The sequence below is a fragment of the Penaeus chinensis genome, chromosome 26 (genome assembly GCF_019202785.1).
Source record: "Penaeus chinensis breed Huanghai No. 1 chromosome 26, ASM1920278v2, whole genome shotgun sequence".
Taxonomy (NCBI): domain Eukaryota; kingdom Metazoa; phylum Arthropoda; class Malacostraca; order Decapoda; family Penaeidae; genus Penaeus; species Penaeus chinensis.
In genome coordinates, this window is record NC_061844.1 from 3691307 (window position 1) to 3713806 (window position 22500).

The 22500-nt window shown below is 34.2% G+C and overlaps 2 protein-coding genes across 2 annotated transcripts in view; one reads left to right on the forward strand and one right to left on the reverse strand.

Moving 5' to 3' along the window:
• Positions 1–2457, forward strand: part of LOC125038972 (WAS/WASL-interacting protein family member 1-like) — a 6875-nt gene extending 4418 nt beyond the window's left edge. Inside the window, exon 4 of the mRNA XM_047632689.1 lies at positions 2447–2457. Coding sequence (XP_047488645.1) covers positions 2447–2457 — 11 coding nt within the window. The remainder of the gene's footprint in view (positions 1–2446) is intronic.
• Positions 2458–2512: 55 nt separating this feature from the next.
• The window catches only part of LOC125038973 (low-density lipoprotein receptor-related protein 1-like), a 53400-nt gene continuing 33412 nt past the window's right edge, over positions 2513–22500 (reverse strand). Inside the window, exons 21-47 of the mRNA XM_047632690.1 lie at positions 22096–22193; positions 20800–20999; positions 20475–20603; positions 19812–19932; positions 19385–19630; positions 19258–19301; positions 19014–19221; positions 18624–18827; positions 18200–18429; positions 17831–18025; positions 17369–17466; positions 17068–17165; positions 16462–16590; positions 14674–16303; positions 14241–14485; positions 13607–13837; positions 13115–13298; positions 12483–12687; positions 12046–12235; positions 11575–11829; positions 11230–11457; positions 10424–10576; positions 4710–4874; positions 4292–4390; positions 3437–3651; positions 2812–2992; positions 2513–2523 (exon numbers count right to left, since the gene is read on the reverse strand). Coding sequence (XP_047488646.1) covers positions 2513–2523; positions 2812–2992; positions 3437–3651; positions 4292–4390; positions 4710–4874; positions 10424–10576; positions 11230–11457; positions 11575–11829; positions 12046–12235; positions 12483–12687; positions 13115–13298; positions 13607–13837; positions 14241–14485; positions 14674–16303; positions 16462–16590; positions 17068–17165; positions 17369–17466; positions 17831–18025; positions 18200–18429; positions 18624–18827; positions 19014–19221; positions 19258–19301; positions 19385–19630; positions 19812–19932; positions 20475–20603; positions 20800–20999; positions 22096–22193 — 5992 coding nt within the window. The remainder of the gene's footprint in view (positions 2524–2811; positions 2993–3436; positions 3652–4291; positions 4391–4709; positions 4875–10423; positions 10577–11229; positions 11458–11574; positions 11830–12045; positions 12236–12482; positions 12688–13114; positions 13299–13606; positions 13838–14240; positions 14486–14673; positions 16304–16461; positions 16591–17067; positions 17166–17368; positions 17467–17830; positions 18026–18199; positions 18430–18623; positions 18828–19013; positions 19222–19257; positions 19302–19384; positions 19631–19811; positions 19933–20474; positions 20604–20799; positions 21000–22095; positions 22194–22500) is intronic.

The window sequence follows — 22500 nt, forward strand, 5'->3', positions numbered from 1 at the left end:
CCCTCTTAACCTTCGCGAAGCCCTTTGAAGGACCGCCATAAAACCCCCTCGCGCGCTCGCCCTCCTGGCCCGCCACATAGACGGGGAAGTTTTTGTCGACCTCCGCGATAGGCGTAACCAAGGTCCATATAAGTGTAGACACTTATAAGTAGAATAATAAGTTTAATTAGACTCGTAAGTATAACTAAACTTAATAGTATGAATAAACTCATAAGCATAAATATATTTCTATAGACCTCAAACGCTTTAACGAACTAACAAAAGAGAATCGAATGAGCCTATACATTAAAAAAAAATGCAATGTGTTGTTCTACCTCTCTGTAACCGTTTATAGTTATTATGCAGAGTATATTAAGCACCTATTTCTACTGTTCACAGATTTTGCATGCATTGCCATTCTTACGGCAGCTTTGATCATGGTTCACAGAGTCATTTACAAACACACACTCACACCAACGGATATATCTATCGATCAATCTCTATCTATCAATTCTTCACCTCTATCTATCATTCTCTCAATCTCTATCCATCTCTCTATGATGTCAGTGTCTGCATGTCAGTAGTAGGCGGGCGTGTGTTTCTGCGTATATCCTTAACATCATCATGCTACAAATACATACATAGGGGGAATAATTATAAACGTACATATTTCTTTTATGTATCATAGCATAAAATAAATGATTTGCATTAAATATTGTATATTACATCCCTTTGTTACATACTGTGTGTGTGTGTGTGTGTGTGTGTGTGTGTGTGTGTGTGTGTGTGTGTGTGTGTGTGTGTGTGTGTGTGTGTGTGTGTGTGTGTGTGCGTGCGCGCGCGTGCATGTATGCATGTAAGTGTCTATGTATATATATATACATATATATATATACATACATGTGTATATATATATATATATATATATATATGTATAACCGTATTCATGTTTAGGAAAGGTATGAATGAGAATGAATATCTTTACTGTACAAGAGATGCATCTGACCGATTTCGATTATATCTTCGCCAGATTTACACACACACATATACATATACATTAAAACACACACACACACACACACACACACACACACACACACACACACACACACACACACACACACACACACACACACACACACACACACATACATAATTTCGAAAAATAAAACCCTGCAAAGTTCAACCATCAAATGAATGAAGAAACGGTTAGTTCATCGTCTTGGGAAAAAATAAACATAATCTAAGAGTTCTTTCAAATTACCAAGAAAAAGATTCTTCATAAAAAAAAAGTTTTTAATAAAAAAAGCCTGGCTGTCTGGGTGCCACATATTGTTGTTGTTGTTGTTGTTGTTGTTGTTGTTGTTGTTGTAGTTGCTGCTGCTGCTGCTGTGACTGTAGCTGTTGTTGTTATTGTTGTTGTTGTTGTTGTTTTTGATGTTGCTGTAGCTGTTGTATTAGTTGTTGCTGCTGTTCTTGTATTTGTTGTTATTGCTGTCGCCGATGCAGCTGTAACTCCTGCTCTTAAAACTACTTCTGTGCAGCTGTTGTTGCTGTTATTTTTGCGGCCTCTGCTGTTGCTATTGTTCTCCTCGTTATTATGCTGCTGTTATTGTGCCTGTTGTTATAGCTCTTGCTGTTGTTGTTATGTTGCTAAGGTTTTTGTTGCTTTGCTGTAATTACTGTTGTAGCGGTTATAATAACTGCTGCTACAGTCGCTGTTATTGGTGGTGTTATCATCATCATTAATATTGTATTATTGTTATTGTTATTACTGCTGTTACGGCTGTTATACTTAATTTGTGTGTTGTTATTGTTCCTGTTATTGTTATTGTTTCCCCGATCTCCAAAAGCGTGATTTTTTTTTCGAAATGAAATATGCATATTATATCTACAATAGAAAATATTGGGGCTGAATGTATGAACAAGATTACCTCTATTAACTTCTCGTTGATTTTTCATTTCTTGCGAGACCCATCTCGGAATTCGTGGAAAACTTTTCGCGTATTATGAAAATTAATAAATCTCTCTCTCTCTCTCTCTTGCTCTCGCTCTCGCTCTCGCTCTCGCTCTCGCTCTCGCTCTTGCTCTCGCTCTTCTCTCTCTCCCTCCGTCTCTCTCCCTCTCTGTCCAGAGAGGATTCTATAAAATTGTGTGACTATAAAGCTTTGTGTACCTGTCATTTTTTTCTTAATACGCACACACGCACGCGCGCGCACACACATACACACACAATATATACATACATACATATATATATATATATATATATATATATATATATATATATATATACACACACACACACATATAACACTCCTTGCGATAACATACATCTGCCAAAAGACCCATTTATCTTTTTCCAGGGCTTTTTTCCCCTCCAAATAAATATCAATGCAAGTGTATTTAGTCCTTTATCTTATTACAGGATAGTTTTCTAACTGTAACTTTTGTTTCTTAATTGCAGTTATTCCGTAAAGCACATTAACATTTCCTAATCTCTCAATTTCCATAAATAATAAATTGTCATAAACTAAACAGTTTCTAGCATACAGGAAATATTTTCGAGATTAACTACACCAATTATTTCAGCTTTATCTGTTCAGTGGCTTCCTTCCCAAAATATATATTGTTATTTAACATCCTTCAAATATCATCAGCGAAGTCATTAGTACTAAAATCCAGTTTAAATGGATGTCCAATATCATCTTTTTCCTCCCATATCCGCCTCCCACAAGTCAAATCCCAGTCAAATTACACTGCAAAATAATGAACAGAAAAACAAGTAAACTCTTAAAAAAAAAGGAAGAAAATAATCGATCCAACACTCACTGCAGTTGGCCTCGTCCGATTTATCCTTGCATTCCTCCCTTCCGTTGCAAATCCACACGCTGGGGATGCACTTGCTTCCATTATCGCAGGATAGGTGGAAATCGGGGCAGGCTTTGGTGGGGCAGTCGTCAGGCTCATCACTCCCATCCCAGCAATCCTCCTGTCCATCACAGTAAAAGTCCTGCAGAAGAGACGAGGGATAGAGAGATAAGAGCAGTGGCTGAACAATGGAACAGAAGAAAAGGAAAGAGCTGAGGGAAAGAGGGATAAGTCCAGTGGAAAGAGGAAAGAGCAGAGGCTGAACAATGGAACAGACAAATAAGGGAAAGAGGTAAGAGAACAGGTGTAATAATATAATTGTGAATATGTCCTGCTGCAAAATCTATAGTTTATGAAAATGTTGTATGACTTTGTGAGGGGTTATGAGTACTGTAGAAAGAAAAGCATAATTTCATGTATTAAGTAAAGATGCCTCGTACAACAGAAATTACTGTCAAAATGGCAACACTCCATTGCATTAATGCAAATGCTAATTAACAAGAATGATAAAAGTTAAAAATCTAAATGAATTACTTAAATACATGTATACCTTGACATTAAAGCCAAAATATCACTGGACACTTACAGCTGGCAAGCAGCGGTGTTCATATTGATCAAAGAATGGACACATGAATTGGCCGGGAAGACAAGGGACACCCGTAAACATGTGACAACCTTCTGGTGGGTATTCATCGGATGCGCCCTCACCACAGTCGTTGTCTCCATCACACACCCACTTCTGAGGAATGCAACGCCCTGTGCCATTACACTTGAACTCGTCCTCTTTGCACTCCAAGGTTGCTGTGGAAGAAAAAAAATACATTTAAGTAGTTGCCTTTATGGCTTTTAGATATGAAATATGCAGTATAATTGCCAATGGAAATGATGTGGAAACCATGAAAGCAGCAGAGGGAGAACAGAAGGTTTAAAGACTCACAGGTCTAAAGATAATCAATGAGTGCCAGAGAGAGGAGGCATTGCAAGCACTATAGTGCAATACCAAATAAGTGTATACAGCCAGAGGCATCTCTTCACCTGTATGGGAGCAAGTCAGCCTTGCTGTGTTCTGCAGTAAGCAAGAAAGCTGACAGACAACTCAACTTCCAATCCCTTGCTCATCAGCAGGTATACTAATATCTGGCAACTACTGATATTTCTCAGGCCCTGATCAATGGCTGACCATATATGGAAGGAGACACAGCCACTAGTGCAATAACCCAAGGGTGGATTCAAGCACTCTACTTATCTAATTACACACAGCTTAAAATTGTCTGCCTAGACTTTAATCAACCTGTTTCAGTGTGTAAACACTGAATCACTACAGTCCAGAAAACAACTAAAGTTAATATTACCTGGCAATGGAAAAGCAAACAGAGAACCAGAGAGGAGGAGAACGAGAAATAAAGAATAATAGAATGGTAAAATGCATATGATTACTTACCACAGTCATCAGGTTCATCTGACCCATCTGCACAGTCTTTGTGTGTATCGCAGTGCCATATCTGAGGTATGCAGTTTCCATCCGCACAAGTGAACTGACCTGGAGTGCATGAATATTAATATCATTGTTATTTTGAATAGTATTCTTCTAATTCGTCTTAGGTGTTATCAAACTTTACTTATCTACAGTTTAACACTATCATAATATATGTCACATTTATCCAATGAACACCATTCTACATTGAAATAATTTCAGACAAATATTACTTTGTAACTAATCAATTACCATGCAATTTTATCATCAAAGTATATTAATCTTTATAAACTTTATCAATATTTATAGATCCTCATCAATACAAACAGGCATCTTTTGTGATTCAATAACAACTACAGTTTATCAAAAAGATTAGAAAACTTACCATCTAAACATGTGTAATTGCAAGACATCTCATCACTGGGAGGCAAGGTTAAGTTACTGTCCATGCAATCATCATCGGCATCACACACAAACACCGCTGCAATACACCGTCCATTTCGACACTGGTGGGTTCCAGCTGGGCAAGAGGTCTCTGCTGGGGCTGTCACTGAAAAGGACAAATCGTTCTTTATATGTTGCAAACAGCTTTTTACATTCTTCAGTAACTTTCATTCGCCATACAAGGAAACAAAATGATTTTTTTTTTTTTCTCTCTACCATTATTTTACTCTTTGGTTATTTCTTGTAATAATAGTGCTAATACTGATTAGAAGTAAAAATTACTGATACCTTTCTCTTCAAACTCTAAAGATTACATACTTCAATTACTTACAAAGCAATAGAGATTTTCATTATTTAATTCCTATAATACATCAAGAACTTAATCTAAAATACTAAGAAATATTCTGTACTGATGGCAACTAGATCCTGATTTCACATCTGAAATACTTACAAAGTGCTAATCGCTTAAATATATAACTAAATCAGTAAATGTGATTGGCAGTATCTACATCAGCTTCAATAACTTTTCTGTTCCTACCTCTCCCTCTCTATTTTACACTCTCCCTCTCCTTCCTCTCCCTCTCCTTCCACTCCTTCCACTCCTTCCTCTCTCTCTCTCTCTCTCTCTCTCTCTCTCTCTCTCTCTCTCTCTCTCTCTCTCTCTCTCTCTCTCTCTCTCTCTCTCTCTCTCTCATTTCATCTGAATTCTGATTAAAGTGCATGTAAGTGAGTTTGTGCAAATAAGATGGGTGTATAATCTGGTATGTCTATATATATACTTTTACAACTATATATATACACACATATATATAAGTATATATATACATATATACATATATATACACATATATACATATATATATATATGTGTATTTATGTATATATGTATATATGTATATATGTATATATGTATATATACATATACATACATACATATACATACATATATATATATATATATTCATATACATACATATACATACATATACATACATATATATATATATATATATATATATATATATATATATACATACACACATACATACATATATAGACACAGACACAAAAACAGTAACATGTACACAAAAAAGGAAAAAGAAAAAAGCCACAATAAATATATTGTGACGTTTCGAACTTTCACAAATTCCACTTCGGATGAAACGGATCCATTTTGGTTTATTATTCATCTCAATAGGAACTCATGAACAGTTCAAAATGTCACTATTTATTTTAATTTCTTACTATGGCTGTTTTTCCCTTCATATTCATATATATACACATATACATACATATACATATATATGTACATATCCATACATATACACATATATGTACATATACATACATATACATATATATGTACATATACATACATATACATATATATGTACATATACATACATATACATATATATGTACATATACATACATATACATATATATGTACATATACATACATATACATATATATGTACATATACATACATATACATACATATACATACATATATATATATTCATATACATACATATACATACATATACATACATATATATATATATATATATATATATATACATATATATATATATATATATACACTTATACATACATATATATATATATATAAATATATAAATATATATCTATATTTATATATATATTTATATATATATATACATTTATACATATATACACATATACATATACATATACATATACATATATATGTATGTGTATATATATATGTATATATATATATATATATATATATATATATATATATATATATATATATCTATATATATATATATATATATATATATATATACACACACATACGTGAATGTGTATTTATACATATACATATATATGTGTATGTGTATATACATATGTATGCATATATATATATATATATATATATATATATATCAATATATATTATATTTATGCATATATATATATATATATATATATATATATATATATATATGTATGTATATACACGTATGTATATATATTCATATATATATAAATATATACATATACATATACATGCATAAATACAAAAATAAATAAATAAATATATATGTACATATACATATATATGTATATTTCTGCATATACATATAAATATATGTATATGTATATATTTATATATATAAATATATATACATACATACATATATATATGCAGAAATATAAATATATATAAACATATACATATATATGTGTATATATACACATATACATATATATACACACATATGTATAAATACACAGTCATGTATATATACATATATCAACACATGTATATATACATATATATATACATATACATATATACATATACATATATATACATATACATATACATATATATATATATAAATTTATATATATATATATGGATATTTATATGTATGTGTATATATAGATATAAAGACATATGTATGTATGCATACGGATATATATGTATATACACATATATATATATACATGTTTATATGTATATATATATATGTGAATGTGTATTTATACATATACATATACATATACATATATATGTATGTGTGTATATATACATATGTATGCATATATATATTCATTTATATTTATATTTACGCATATATATATATATATATATATATATATATATATATATATATGTATATATACATATGTGTGTATATATGTATATATATATATATCTATATATACGTATGTATATAAATTCATATATACAAATATATACATATACATGTGTAAATATAAATAAAAACAAATAAAAACAGATTTACATATACATATATATGTATATTTATGCATATACATATAAATATATGTATATGTATATATTTATATATACAAATATATATATATATATATGCATAAATATAAATATAAATATAAATATATATATACATATACATATATATGTATATATACACATATACATATATATACACACATATATGTATAAATACACATTCACGTATATATACATATATACACACACCTGTAAATATACACATATATACATATATATATACATGTGTAAATATACATATACATATATATATACATATATGTATATATAAATTTAAATAAACATGGATATTTATATGTATGTGTATATATAGATATATATATGCATGTTTATGGATATATATGTATATATATGTATCTATGCATATACATATATACACATAAATACATATACATCTACAATATACATATATATCCATATATATACACATGCATATACACATGTATACCCATATATATGAATATATACATATACATATATACATGTAAATATATATGTGTATATATACATGTATATATGTATATGTATATATACATGTATATATGTATATTTCTGTGTATATATAAATATACATGTGTATATACATATATATAAAAACACACATATATACATAAATATCAAAATGTATATATATATGTATGTATATGTATATATATAATGTATGTATCTCTGTGTATATATATATATATATTTTATACATATATACATGCATACATATATATATATATTTGTGTGTGGGGGGGGGGGGGGGAGGCTGTTGTAGTTGTGGTTCGCTTTGGGTTACAGTTCACATGTGGGTGTGTGTGTCTGTTTATGTTTTGTGTGCTCACACTAGTGTGTGTTTGTGCCTGCGTGCATTTGCAAGTATAAGCATTTACAAAAGTGATATATGTGCACATGTATCTCTATGATGGGGTTATGTATATGTGAATGTGTAAACCTGTCCCTAGGTGCAATAAAGAGTGCATGTGAGTGGGCAGGTGAATGTGCAGACATGCATATATATATATATATCTGCGTGTATGCGCGCACTAAAATGTGATAAAGAATTCCTATTTAGTGTGAATTCCAAATTCACAACATACCCCATTCAGAAAATCACCTGACTCGGAACTTACAACAATCAAGCTCATCTGACATATCAGAACAATCAATTTCCCAATCACACCGCCATGACGTTGGCAAGCACCGATTTGTGTCACAGAGGAACATGGATGGGGGGCAAGTGCCGTCTTGACCTTCGCCCGGGTAGAAAGGCGCCATTTGGCAGGAGACCAATCATTGTTCATGTTACAAAACATGCAGCAAATGGTGACCATGATTGTTGTAACAGAGCGAAGGAATGTATCATATGTAAGCAACATAAAATACACACAAAGCATTTTTTTTATAAAGATTAAGCAAAGCGATGGCAGAATGTGCATAGTTGATTTGCAAAGCACCACAGAGGCACGGTGAGACCGCAGCCAACAGCAGCAGAGAAAAATGGTGATAGCAGGAAGTAGAAGTCCCAGGGTATACACAGCAGACAGCAGGCAGCCAGAGTGAACAGCAGTTATCCAAGATCATAAGATCAGGTTCAGACATAGAGAAATTAAGAGAAGAAATGCTGGATAACAAAAGGTACAGAAAGAGTTTTAGCAAGTAATTTCATTAATAGCAAGGAAGCTACACTGATTCTGAGCAATAAGTTATTGCTTAAAGTAATGCACAGAAATGAGGTTACTATATGTTTTTTTAATCCATAAGAAAAAAATCAGGGAAAGAAAAAGTGTATTACATAATGAGAAACTACATCTAATGCACTCTTCTCTGAAAATTAATCATAACCACTTTATCAGTTGCTTAGGAACAGCAAACACCCACATTCACCCCATCATTACGGTATAACACTGTATTGTGAAAATAGAAATCTGAAACTGATTCACTCTTTAAGCATTTAGGAAAGTTCATAGTTCTTACAGCAGAGTCTACCCTTTATATATATACAATACTTTAAATAGGCAACGACAATGATCTGGTTGACCGTAACTCTAAACCTTTCCCTTTTTACTTTGTTTTTCTTCTCGTAGTCTCTGTTTCACACACACACAGCCTTTCACACCTATTCACTACTTGTAATATTTACTCTCTTGCCAATTTTTGTTTATACTTTAACACATATGGTTCAAACAAATGAGAGAACTACTATTCCCAAAATATATCTTACTAATTCATAATATACACTCTTCCCTTCACACCCATTTTCTATCATCACATATTAATTTATTTTGTCACTGATCGTAATATATCCATAAGTAAAAATTATGTAAAATGATTAAGATGCAATGAGAAGGTACGTAAACATAGTATCAGTCAGCCATTTCCGTGAGGCAAGTCTCCACTGCAAGGGGAAGCACTAGCCAAAAGCCATACCTACATATGGACACACATTTCAATATTCATAAAATACCACTCACAATACAGAAAATCCCTTAATCAGCCAAGGCTGAATCCAGTGTCCTGTGGCACATAAGTGGAAAAGACAATGCTTTGAAGAGGGAGAATAGTATTTAGAGGACAGTCTTATCTATGTATCCTACGTTCACATAGTAAGCTTTCAATCTGTTACTTCCATTATGTTTCAGCATCTCCAAAACTTCTTTAAGAGTATCATAGGCATCAAAGTTAACTTCTTATGCAATACAGTTTATCAAAAATCATATTTATTTAACATAAAAAACAACAAAATCATATGTAAACTTGAAAGTGGGACTTTTTATATTATGTCTTAAAGTCTTGTGTAATTACAAAATCACAATAGATCTAAAGATAAACTTACTTGTAGTGCAGTTCATTTCATCAGAATTGTCCCAGCAGTCGTTGGCTCCATCACAAAGCCATTTTGGATGGATGCAGTTTGTAGTATTAGGGCAGTTGATTAATTCTGAGCTATCAAATCCTTGCCAAAAGAACTTGCTACAGTCAGGTTGCTCTGAAAATTTAATACATCCAATATCTTTGAAACAGAGGAGAGCAAATGTTTTTTTTGTTTTTTTTGTTTTTGAGTCTATAAATACAATTAATTTTTATTTGTCATTCTGAGTAAAAAGTTTACTCTATTTAACTACCTATCTGTCTATATGTCTAAATATATACATATATAACTATATTTATTAGTGGTCTAGTAGACATGTTAGGGTCACAAGGAGAGAATCATAGGTCTGGATCTATTTAATGTCTTTCTTATCACAAAGAGGGATGCACATAAGATTGATCTAATAAGGTCTTATTCTCACACACATGCACATGCGTGTATGTCTGTCTATGTCTCTGTCTCTGTTTCTCTCCCCCCCCCCCCCCTCTCTCTCTCTCTCTCTCTCTCTCTCTCTCTCTCTCTCTCTCTCTCTCTCTCTCTCTCTCTCTCTCTCTCTCTCTCTCTCTCTCTCTCTCATTCACTTACATGTGCACGCATGCACGCACACACACGTACACACACGCACACACGCACACACGCGCGCACACACACACACACACACACACACACACACACACACACACACACACACACACACACACACACACACACACACACACACACACACACAAACTTCTCTTCATCAGCATTAACATCTATAACCCACTTACCGCATCCCATTTCATCACTGGCATCCGGGCAGTCAGGATCATGGTCGCACTTCAAATCTGCTGCAATACACAGTCCTGAAGACTCGCACCGAATTTCATCCTCAGTGCAGGTACAGTTTTTCTCATCTTGAAAGTTGGGGCAATTTGGGTGTCTGTCGCAGACACTCTGCAGAGGGACGCAAGGTCCATTTCCGCATGAGAAGTATCCATCCCTGCACGTGCGGCTGACTGAGAAGAAAAAAGTTTTGGGTTTGTATATATTTAGTAATGATTTTTTATGACAAAAATATATCCAGTAATAAAAATATCAAAACAGCAGTGACAACAAAGGTTCCACTCCCTTACCACAGTATTTCTCATCCTCATCAGATCCATCTGGACACTCGGCTACACCATCACATGAATAACTATAAGGAATGCAGAACCCTGAGCTGCATTCAAACTGATCCGCTGGGCAATTGGCCATGCGAACAGCACAGCGACGGCCATCTGCTAGGAGCATCCTGCCTGGGGAGCAACGGCATACAACTTGGGCACGTTCATCAAGGGTGCAGATATCTTCGCAGCCACCGTTCAGTACTCTACACGGACTTGCATCACCTGTAGGGCATTCCGTATCTATAGCTTCTCATATATGTAAGTAGATAGATTAGTTGTGTAATAATATCAAGTTTAATCATCTTTATAAGTCAAGATTCCTGACCTTTAATAAAAAAAAAAAAAAAAAAAATTCAAGAGTCATGTTTTCAAAAACATAATTTGGATGGTAAGAACAAAGATAGCAAGGATAATAAATATGATGATGAAGAGTCTTACAGTCATTAGTATCATTGGCAACAGCAACAATTCCCATTAGCCTTGTAACACCAGTTCGAAGCTTAACAACATCCTCTGCTGTATACTTATTGGCTCGCACAACAGCATGCAGCACCCAGTCGGTCCAGAATAAATAATCTCCGTAAATGGCCAAATCAAAAGGGTGACTTGGTACATTTTTCAACAGAATCTGTGAAAAAAAAAAATGAAATCAATTAAAATAAAATAACAGCCACTCGCTTTCCAGGAGCAATGATACAATGACCTAAGTCCAGGTTGGTGTATGGCTGCCTTAGAAATGTCTTCAATATTAAAGCCAACCCCAGTGGAGTACAGTTATAATGTACCTAATAAAGATTGTGTCCATCTTGTGGGACCTGGACTTACTGCTAAAAATTCAAGAAGATTGCCATTCTTCACAAACCAAAAATTCCTACCATTCTATCTGAACCATCCAGGTTGCATCTCTCGATCTTATCTAGGCGGGCATCACCCCAATACAGCTTCTGGGCCTTGTGGTCAATTGCAAGGCCATTGGGCATCCGGATTTGGGTAGTAATAATGGATTCTACTCGAATGCCACTGACCAAGGACCGCTGAATGGAAGGGGCTTCTGAGTTCCAGTTTGTCCAGTAAATAAGACTGAAAAGGGGGGAAAAAAATTACTTTACATCCTATGTACACAGTCACACTGAAAAAAATTAATTCACACTAAACATTTTTATCATTCATCTCACTAGAAATATCATTTAGATCTGATTTGTCCAGTTAATTAAATAATAAATTACATTACACTGAGTTTCTATTACTCTCCTGTGAACTCTTTTTTTTATATATCTAATTAGTCCACTTTATCTGACTTTTCATGCTTGTCATCAATGAGCTTTGTAGATATGTATATCCTTCATCTGCCCACCAAACAAACTAGTTATCTAAAAATACAAATATCTTCCAACCTTCCTCTCAATTCCATTTAGAAAACTTGGGAAAGTTAGGATACAAAACCAAAATCTCCAGTGCTACATAACACTGATCAATAACTGATTACTGTAATCTAAACCATACTTACAGATCGCAGCTATCGACAGCAATGCCCCGAGGCTTGTCTCCCGGGTCCAGATGAACAATCTTTTCTACTCTCTGGGTTCTAAAGGGGTCAATGCTCATTCGATTAATACTGGCATCACTCTGACAGGTCCAGTATAAGTCTCTCTCTTTCTCTTCAAATGCAAGTCCTTCCACAGATCCCTGTCCTAAAACAAAGTTCAAATAACTCTCATCATTCGTACAAAAACAATTATCTACTAAATTTGTAATAACAGAGATTACTACAAAGCAAAACATGGACATAACTTTCATATAAAGGGAATAGGTTTATGAAAAGATATTTTTTATTCTATGCTGCATATTGAAGAAACTATGATTTCTCACAATGCAGCACTGCAGCTAATTGTGTAACTAACACAAAATATTCATCCTGTAACTGACTCAGTGCACAACACCTATGTACACAGCAAATATGACTCTACATAAGTAATCATTATTAAGAGAGAGTACTCACTATCAATTAGTATAGAATGCCCAGTTCCATTAAAGTAAACACTGTTGATGCTTCCCCTCTGAATGTCGGAGTAAAAGAGACGCTTCTCGGCATAATCAAATGTAAGACTGATGGCATTTTTCATGAAATCAGATGTAATCTTCTTCAGCGGAGCATTTGGGTTATTCTCATCAAACATGTGGATGCTGTCAATGCTTGTAATGCTGGAGAACATCAGGAATGCATCATATTCTGTAAAAAAACAAAAAAGATATAAACACAACAAATGTCTTAATGTATATCAAAGTACAAAAGCAACAAAATCTATGATATAACAGTTAAAATTGTTAAAACAAATAAATGTGCTAGACATCAAAGGTCACTATGATAGAGTATTGTGGCAAAAGGGTAAAAATGAGTTAACATTTAGGACAATTGGACAGAAGAAGGGGGTAAAGCAGAGAGGCAAAATGAAAAAGGGAGGAAAAAAGACCACGTAAAATGAGTTGGGACGAGGGCTGAGGTCCAAGGCATTGGATCTTAGTCCCTGTCTCCTAAAACACCCCCCACTCCCTCCATGACAACCGTGAGCAAGGGATTGGGGCAGAATCTATGAAACAAAAGTTGATTTCACCGAATTTCAAGCACGTCTTACCTTTGCAACTCTTCCCATCCTCATCTATTCGTGCATGGTAACACTGACACTTGACTCGCTCTCCTATGAAGAGACAGATCTCTGCACAGCCTCCGTTATCATTGGCACAAGGGTTGATCCCCTTCTGCACATCTAGGCTCATCACTATCAGATCCTTTACAGTGTCCCCCAAGCTGTCCCTTAATGTTAACAAGCGGTTTAAGTTTTCTAATGGAGCACTCCTGATAGATCCACCACCATAAACCCTGTGAAAATGGAAAATGTTGTTATGAGTATGTTGCAAGTTGATGATAATTTTCATTGTCTTTAATATATATAACTATGATGCATAATATTACAATACAAATCAAAATAACATGACAAATAAGTCATTTATGCATATGGTAGTCACTATGCAGAAATGTTATTACAAAACAGGATATACGGTTCTTACATGTCTGCCCAATATATATTTCTGTCAAATATAAATGTAGCCAAAGGAACTTCAAGCGTATCACTGTCAAGGATTAACTTCCTGTTAGATCCATCCAAATCCACTCTCTCAATAGTTTTGGCTCTCTGGTCTACCCAGTACAAATGAGATTCCTCATAGTCCACAACCAGATCAGCAGGAAACTGAAGTGAGGTATTCACGAGAACTGTCCGGTTTGAGCCATCCAGATTGGCCCGTTCAATTTTAACCGTGTCACCAGTGTCAGCCCAGAACATGTAACCTCTGCCAGGATGAACAGCAATAGCTCCTGGTTTCTCCAGATCATTTGCAATTATTACAAAATGGTCTGAGCCATTTAGACGGCACATCTCTATTACATTCAGCTGCGGGTTTGTCCAATACAAATTGTCTGCAACCCAGTCAACCGCAATACCCTGTATCGCTTCTGCATCGTCTACTATTACATGTCTGTTTGTCCCATTGCGATGAATGCTTGTAATTGTGCCCTGATCATCGTCAGCCCACACCAGTAAATCCTGTATGGCATGGAAATCTAAGTGAGTTGCCATGCCAATATCAGATATAGGTGTTAACAGTTCAGGGCTTGTTCCCATCTCCGTGACTGGATTGTTGACGTCTAAACCACGAAGACCAATATTCTTGGAATAGATAAGTATACCTTCCACTCCAATGCACTGTGTTGGATCTCTCTCATCTACTTTAAATCCCACTGCACAGCGGCACTCTCTCTCTACGCGATTCTTTGGCAAGCACAGATGTGCACATGGTCGGCTATCCTGGGAACAAGCGTTGCTGCCATCTTGAATGGATCCATCGTATATTTTCAAGGAATAGAAGTTCCCAAGACCAGAGTGTATTACTTCTGGATCTTCTCCACTATTTTTATTCACTTTGTAGATACTGCTGTCGGCAGCATTTCCATAAAAAACATGATCTAAATATACTGTCAATGCTTCTGGCATGGTATCATTTCCGCCAATCAATAAATCCTGGACACTTTCATGCACAAAATCATAGTACTGGATACTATAAGATCCAGCATTGACCCAATATAAACGTTGACTAGGAGGGTCATACATAAGGCTTTGGGGACCTGATAATTTTTCATTTTGCTCCTGTGATGATAACACAGTAATATCCTCACCAGTCATCGTTGCCATGTTCACTGTGTGATTGCCACCGACATCAGCCCAAAATATTTTGCCCTGTGAAGGGTCTACTGCCAGAGATACAGGATCAGACAGCCCCTTGGATATAACTGGCATCAAAAACTCCCCATTCAAGGATGCAACTTTGATTTGTTTCAAATAACGAGTTTCAGTTGTGATGAACAAGTTCTTGGAAAGCCAGTCAATTGCAAAACCTTTTGGCGATTCCAGTGCAGTGTCTATTACTGTTTCAATAGGGACTCCAGATAAACTGGCTCTCTTAACTTCATTCATGGTCCTGTCAGCCCAATATATCATTTTGCTCTCAGCATCAAATTCTACCTGAGTAGCATGCCGAACTTTTGGCAATGAGATGCGAGGAATTATATCTAGCAGTGGTTTATCCAAGTCTACCCCTCTGATTTCATTTGGACGAGAGAACAGAAGCACCTTTTCATTACCTGCAAACCAGAGTGAAAGTATATATTAGAAAAAAAACTGGAAAAAGTGACTGAAGTATGAGCATGATACTCTAAATAAATAGGTTTATACCATAATTTCCATGCTCAGCAATAAACAAAGCCTTCTAAGATTTCTGCAATGAAATGCCACTACTTACGAATACAGGTCTTGTTGTCAGCACCAAGACTCATGATGTGAGGACAGTTGCATTGATGTGTACCATTAAAACTTAATAGGCATAAATGAGAACATCCTCCATTATTATTTTTGCAAGGGTTTTCGGTATCTGTAAACAATAACAAAAAATGTATAAACTCTTCAAACTTTTTATGAATATATAGACACTAAAGCTAAACCAAATGCATATATTTTAAAAGCAGCTAAAACATCTATAATTTTAGTTTGAAGGTAAATTCATGCTAACAATGTAAATAATAAATCTACCTTAGTCAAATATTCTTCAAGTTGAATAGCCATCAGGCTTATAAAATTTTAAATATTCTTTTAAAGGCTTTGGTTCTTCTACAAAATCAATTATGCTATTACAAAGGGACCTTTTACTTGAAGAAGAAAATACATTTTTAGAAATCACAAATTTTGACTTAGATATAACTTAGAATATAAGAACACTCAGCCAAGTTACCCTTGATAAATACAAGATCATTATTAATTCTTATTTTGAGTCTTCAAGGAGAAGAAAGTTTACTATATGAGAGCTAAATTAATTGCAAGGGTAACCAACGCCCTCCCCACTGTTACGTACCTCTTGGCTGTCGGCTTGGATGAAGGACCTTGATATCAAAGGGTTGAGTGATTGTACGCTGAATGTCATAGATATCAGATCCATTGAATTTATTTGCCCTGTGTTGATAAAATGATTATATGTAAAATACAAAGGAAGAAAAATGAAGCACAATCTTAAAGTATTACATATTTCATGAATCCTGTTCATCAAGTTTTTCCTATTTTCAAATTTATCTAACTAAATGAATTTATTCAATACAATTCACTACACACAAATATTTTTGTTAAAAAAGTGAAACTGATTACTCAAAGATCCATACCTAATTACACAGTTTGTTCTCCAATCAGTCCAGTACAAAAAGTTTTCAAATAATGAGATCGCAAAAGGATGTGAAAGCAGGCGATGCTCTCGGAGAATCTGAAATGTCATAAGTGAATACTAAGAAAAATTTGAACTACATCATCAAATCATCTGAAGGAATCTTAATAAATATCATGACATGGCATTCAAATGATGAAAATCATAGACATGGCATTCAAATGATGAAAATCATGACATGGCATTCAAATGATGAAAATCATAGACATGGCATTCAAATGATGAAAATCATGACATGGCATTCAAATGATGAAAATAAATCTTGTAAACTTGATTCTTGTTCCTGGTCAATTAAAAGTTTTATAATATTCTGATTGTATATCATATTGTACTTTCCTATAAAAAAGAGAAAAAAACACAGATCAAATACATGAACAATTACATTTTCTATAACTATTATTACCTCTCTATGGTCTGACCCATCGTATTTGGATGTATGGATGGAGTCTGATTTGGCGTCAATCCAAAAGATGCGCCTCAAAGCATAGTCCAGAGTAAGTCCATTGGGCCACCCGCCGCCAGGTAGCTCACTCACCATGATAACAACACGTCTGCCTTCCCCTGACATACTGCAGGATTCAATCCTTGCTTTACTTTTCTGCAAGTTATGAATAAGAAAAAATTGTAGTACTTTATATATGGTGGGGAGTGTGGTCTGATGTGATACGGGTGTGGTAAGGTGTGGTGTGGTGTCCAATGCACATGTACACACATAATAATACTTCCATAAAATAAGGCAAATGATTCTGATCTCCACTTCAAACTTATTTACCTCCCAATCAGTCCAAAACATTATCCCATCTCTAGGATCTAGCGAAATGGACCTTGGACTTTCCATGCGCGATGTGACAAGCGTGCGACGGTACGATCCATTTAGTTTGGCGACTTCAATCTGGTTGAGGTTACTCTCCACCCAGTACAGGTTTTCTCCTATCCAATCTACAGCAAGGCCTTCTGCTGTTGCGAGACCAGTCTGCACCACCACTTCTATATTTGAGAGAGCTGAAGGAAATGGACATCAATTAACTTCAACTCAAATATATATTACCAGTGCTTGCATATATTCTGCACTGTGAAAATACCATAATAAAATCAAAAGCATACCCTTTTCAACGGCTACTACCATGTACCCTGACAGAACCTACAGAGAAGTATAATACATACAGAGAAAGGAAGAAAGAAAATAAAGCACACACCTCCAGCCAGCATAGTACCCCTGTAAATCTTATCATCCAAAACATCCGTCCAGAATATTACATCTCCGTCATCAGAGTGGAAAAAGTCAAGAGCTATGGTGTTCTTCAGGGAAGAAATAAGAGCTTTAACCTCCATGCCATTCTTAAGATTAATGCTTCGAAGTTCATGGCGGTTGCTAAAGATGAGGTATGGAATGGCAGCATCTGTAGGTAAAGCAGAGCATATGATTAGGAAATAATATTAGTTCTAATCAAAACTATATCATGCTACCTCTAGAAAAAGAGTTTTCTTCATGAAATGCAATTATCTTATATGCAGTATCACTTCTAATTAGCAATGTTTGAACTCACTTACAGTATCAGACCACACAAAAAGTAAAAATAAATTACCTGTACTCTTGCATGTAAAACCATCAGGTTCCAATCCATACCCATTCAAACAAGAACATTTGTGCCCATGCTTGGTTGGTGTACACATCTGTGAACATGTTCCCCACCGTTCACAGGGGTGGAGGTGAGAGCACATGCGACCATCAGGGCAAGAGGGTCTGCCCCTCAGGACACACACATATTGGTCCACCTGGGCCTTGTTTGCAGTCTTCATGACAGTCCATCAGTTCACAGTCATGAGCACCTGGAGGAGATGACCAAAAATGTTAATCACTAAAATAACAGTGGCTGATCTGGAAGATGCATATCAATAGGTAAGAGTTTAATGTACTCCAGCATCAAATCACTGATCAATAGTATTTACTAACCACATCGCCCTCCTTCATCAGAACCATCCTCACAGTGTCTGTGGCCATCACAAAGTTCCACTGGCTGTAAGCACACAGACCCATTATCACATAAATGGCCAGGAACTGGACATACTAATGGCACTCCGGGGCAGTCTTTTTCATCAGATTTGTCTGTGCAATCATTCTGCTGATCACATTTCCACATGTCTGGAATGCACTCATTTCCAGAGGCGCATTTCCACTCACTGCGGGAGCATTCAATTGTATCTGTAAAATGTTAAAATAATGTAATATACTTAAAACTCTTTCAAATACAATTTCTTGAATGTGCAAATTGTATTGAATGATGAAGTAACATAATCTTCAGGAAAGTCTAATGCCATAGTTAACAATAAAGATATAACTGTAAATAAAACTGAATGATGCAGGAAAAGCATCATGCACTTACCACATCCAATTTCATCTGATTTATCAAGGCAATCTTCACTTCCATCACACTTGAGATTCTGGGGAATACACTCTCTAGTACGAATGCACATGTATTCATCTGCACCACAACCTTGTAAGATCTGGAAACCAAATTTTCTTAAGATATAAAAATGGTAAACATGATTCCAGCATGATGAACTTAGAACTATTTGAAACATGTTTCTGCAACTACATGTTATTTTTTCAACTCCAATGGCTTTGATCTCAGGTTCATATGTATACAAATTTTTTTTTGAAGTGCAACAGTTCATAACCATAAATTGCATTAATGCCTACAGTCCTAACAATTAAACAAAAAGACATCTCTAATAATTTTAACCATTTGTAAAATTTCACTAGTCTTTCAGCAAAACAACCTGCTTGTTAACATTCATTACATGTAAGAATCAAACACTTCCAAATCCATTTCATTTAATGATATATACACCTAATACACCCATATGCAATAAAAATATATAACACAGTTGAAAGATCATAGATTGATCTATCTGCCCTCTGAGGTAAAAGACCTTTTTACACATTAATCTATATCTATCATTAATACAGTAAGGCATATGGACACATCTTTATAAATAAATCTATATCAATCCTTAATAAAGTAGAAACGAATCAACATATTTACCCTGTCAGCACAATTAGCTTCATCACTTCCATCAGGACAGTCTTGTGTTCCATCACAAAGTTGGAAGATGGCTAAACATGTATCATTTGCATTACAATAAATACAGCCTTGAGTTTCCTGGCACAGTGTCTGTTCAGAAAATAGCCAAAATTTAATAATAAGAATGGTATTATATGTATGTGTATTTCGCCTATACCATATATTATATATTATTTATCTATTGTGTGTAAGAACATAATGTTACTTCACTTTTCTCCTAAAATGCTCATATTTTAGTAGAAGACATGTTTCAGCAAAATACAGAGCTGGTTCCAGCAAAACATACCTTATCCTTAATATTGGGGCAAAGGTTATTGCAAAAAGGTGGGGTAGCAAGGCCACTGGCAGTAGCATTAGCGCAGAAAGTGTCGCAGAACTTCTCATCACTTCCATCCCTACAGTCGTCGTCTCCATCACACACATAAAACATGGGAACGCATTTCTGGTTCGCACACTTGAAATCTTCCAAACCACATTCTTGATATTCTGGAATCACATTCATTTGAAAATTAGTTGCCATTTTTTTCCCCTTTATGATGAAAAGCCAAAGATACCAGAGATAACTTAACCCAAAGACCCGTGGAAAATGTAGTGTTCACAGTAGAACTATTTTGGATCTGCAAGTGCATAGACACAAAGGAGTCAATTAGCAGACCTTGTGACCTCACCTGATTTCACCTTTCCTTGAGTTTGTGAGAAAAACAATTTTTCTACAAATACTATCAATATTGATTCTGGTATTTTTATTAGACTTTATAATTATAATAGTATTATTGACATTACCAACAGCAATACTAGAGACCAGAAAATATTTTCAAAAATCATGGAAAAGGGTAAACAGGTGAGACAGGTAGTATCCGTAATTGTCTCACTGGAGCCATTTATGTGTGAAAATAATTAATAAATTAAACTCAATGTGAACATGGCATCTATATACAAGCCATCCCCTGGGCTTGGGGTTAATATCAATAAACTAAAATGTGTTTTCAACTATATCAGTGTCTGTATTTGTTTCTTTATCTATATCTATTTTTCTTTAATTTATACTTATCTAATCTATTTATATATATATATATATATATATATATATATATATACATATATATACATATATATACATATATATACATATATATATATACATATATATATACATATATATATATATATATATATATATATATATATATATATACATATATATATATATATATATATATATATATATATATATATATTTATATAATATATATAATATATATAATATATATAATATACACAATATACATAATATACATAATATACATAATATATATAATATAAATATATATATATATATATATATATATATATATATATATATATATATATACACACACACACACACATCTTCATTTAATCTATATCTATGTCTATATGTACACTGCATTTGTACCTATATATGTGTCCATGCTTGAATGTGTGCTTGTGTATTTACTTGAATGCATCCTAGTGTGCCAGAGTACATTTGCATGTAGGTGCATGTCCATGTATGACTGCATGTGTGAGTGCACACACATGCAATAATAACAATAAAACTCACTGCAAGCAGAGTGTTCATCTGAGGTGTCCCCAGGGCCACAGTCTTCATCAATGTCACAAACCCAGGCTTGGGCGATGCAGCGTCCAGAAACACGACACCTGCAGGTAAATACACATTATATTATTGACAAATATACTATGAAAATTGTTCAGTAAAGTCACTTGAAAAAGAGGAAACCCATAAATCTAAACTCAAAACAGGCAACTCAAGTTGAACGTTCTTTTTCAAACGATGAATAGTTAAGCTACTGGGCCATACTACTTGCAATTTCTCAATGTCTCCCTTTCTGTTGAAATGCTTGATGTGGTTGTATTAAATATTGAAATGTTTTAGAAAATCCATGCTTCTAAAATCTTGGTTTTAGTTCTTTATGTCTTAATCCCACTGTCAATCAGTTATTGAATT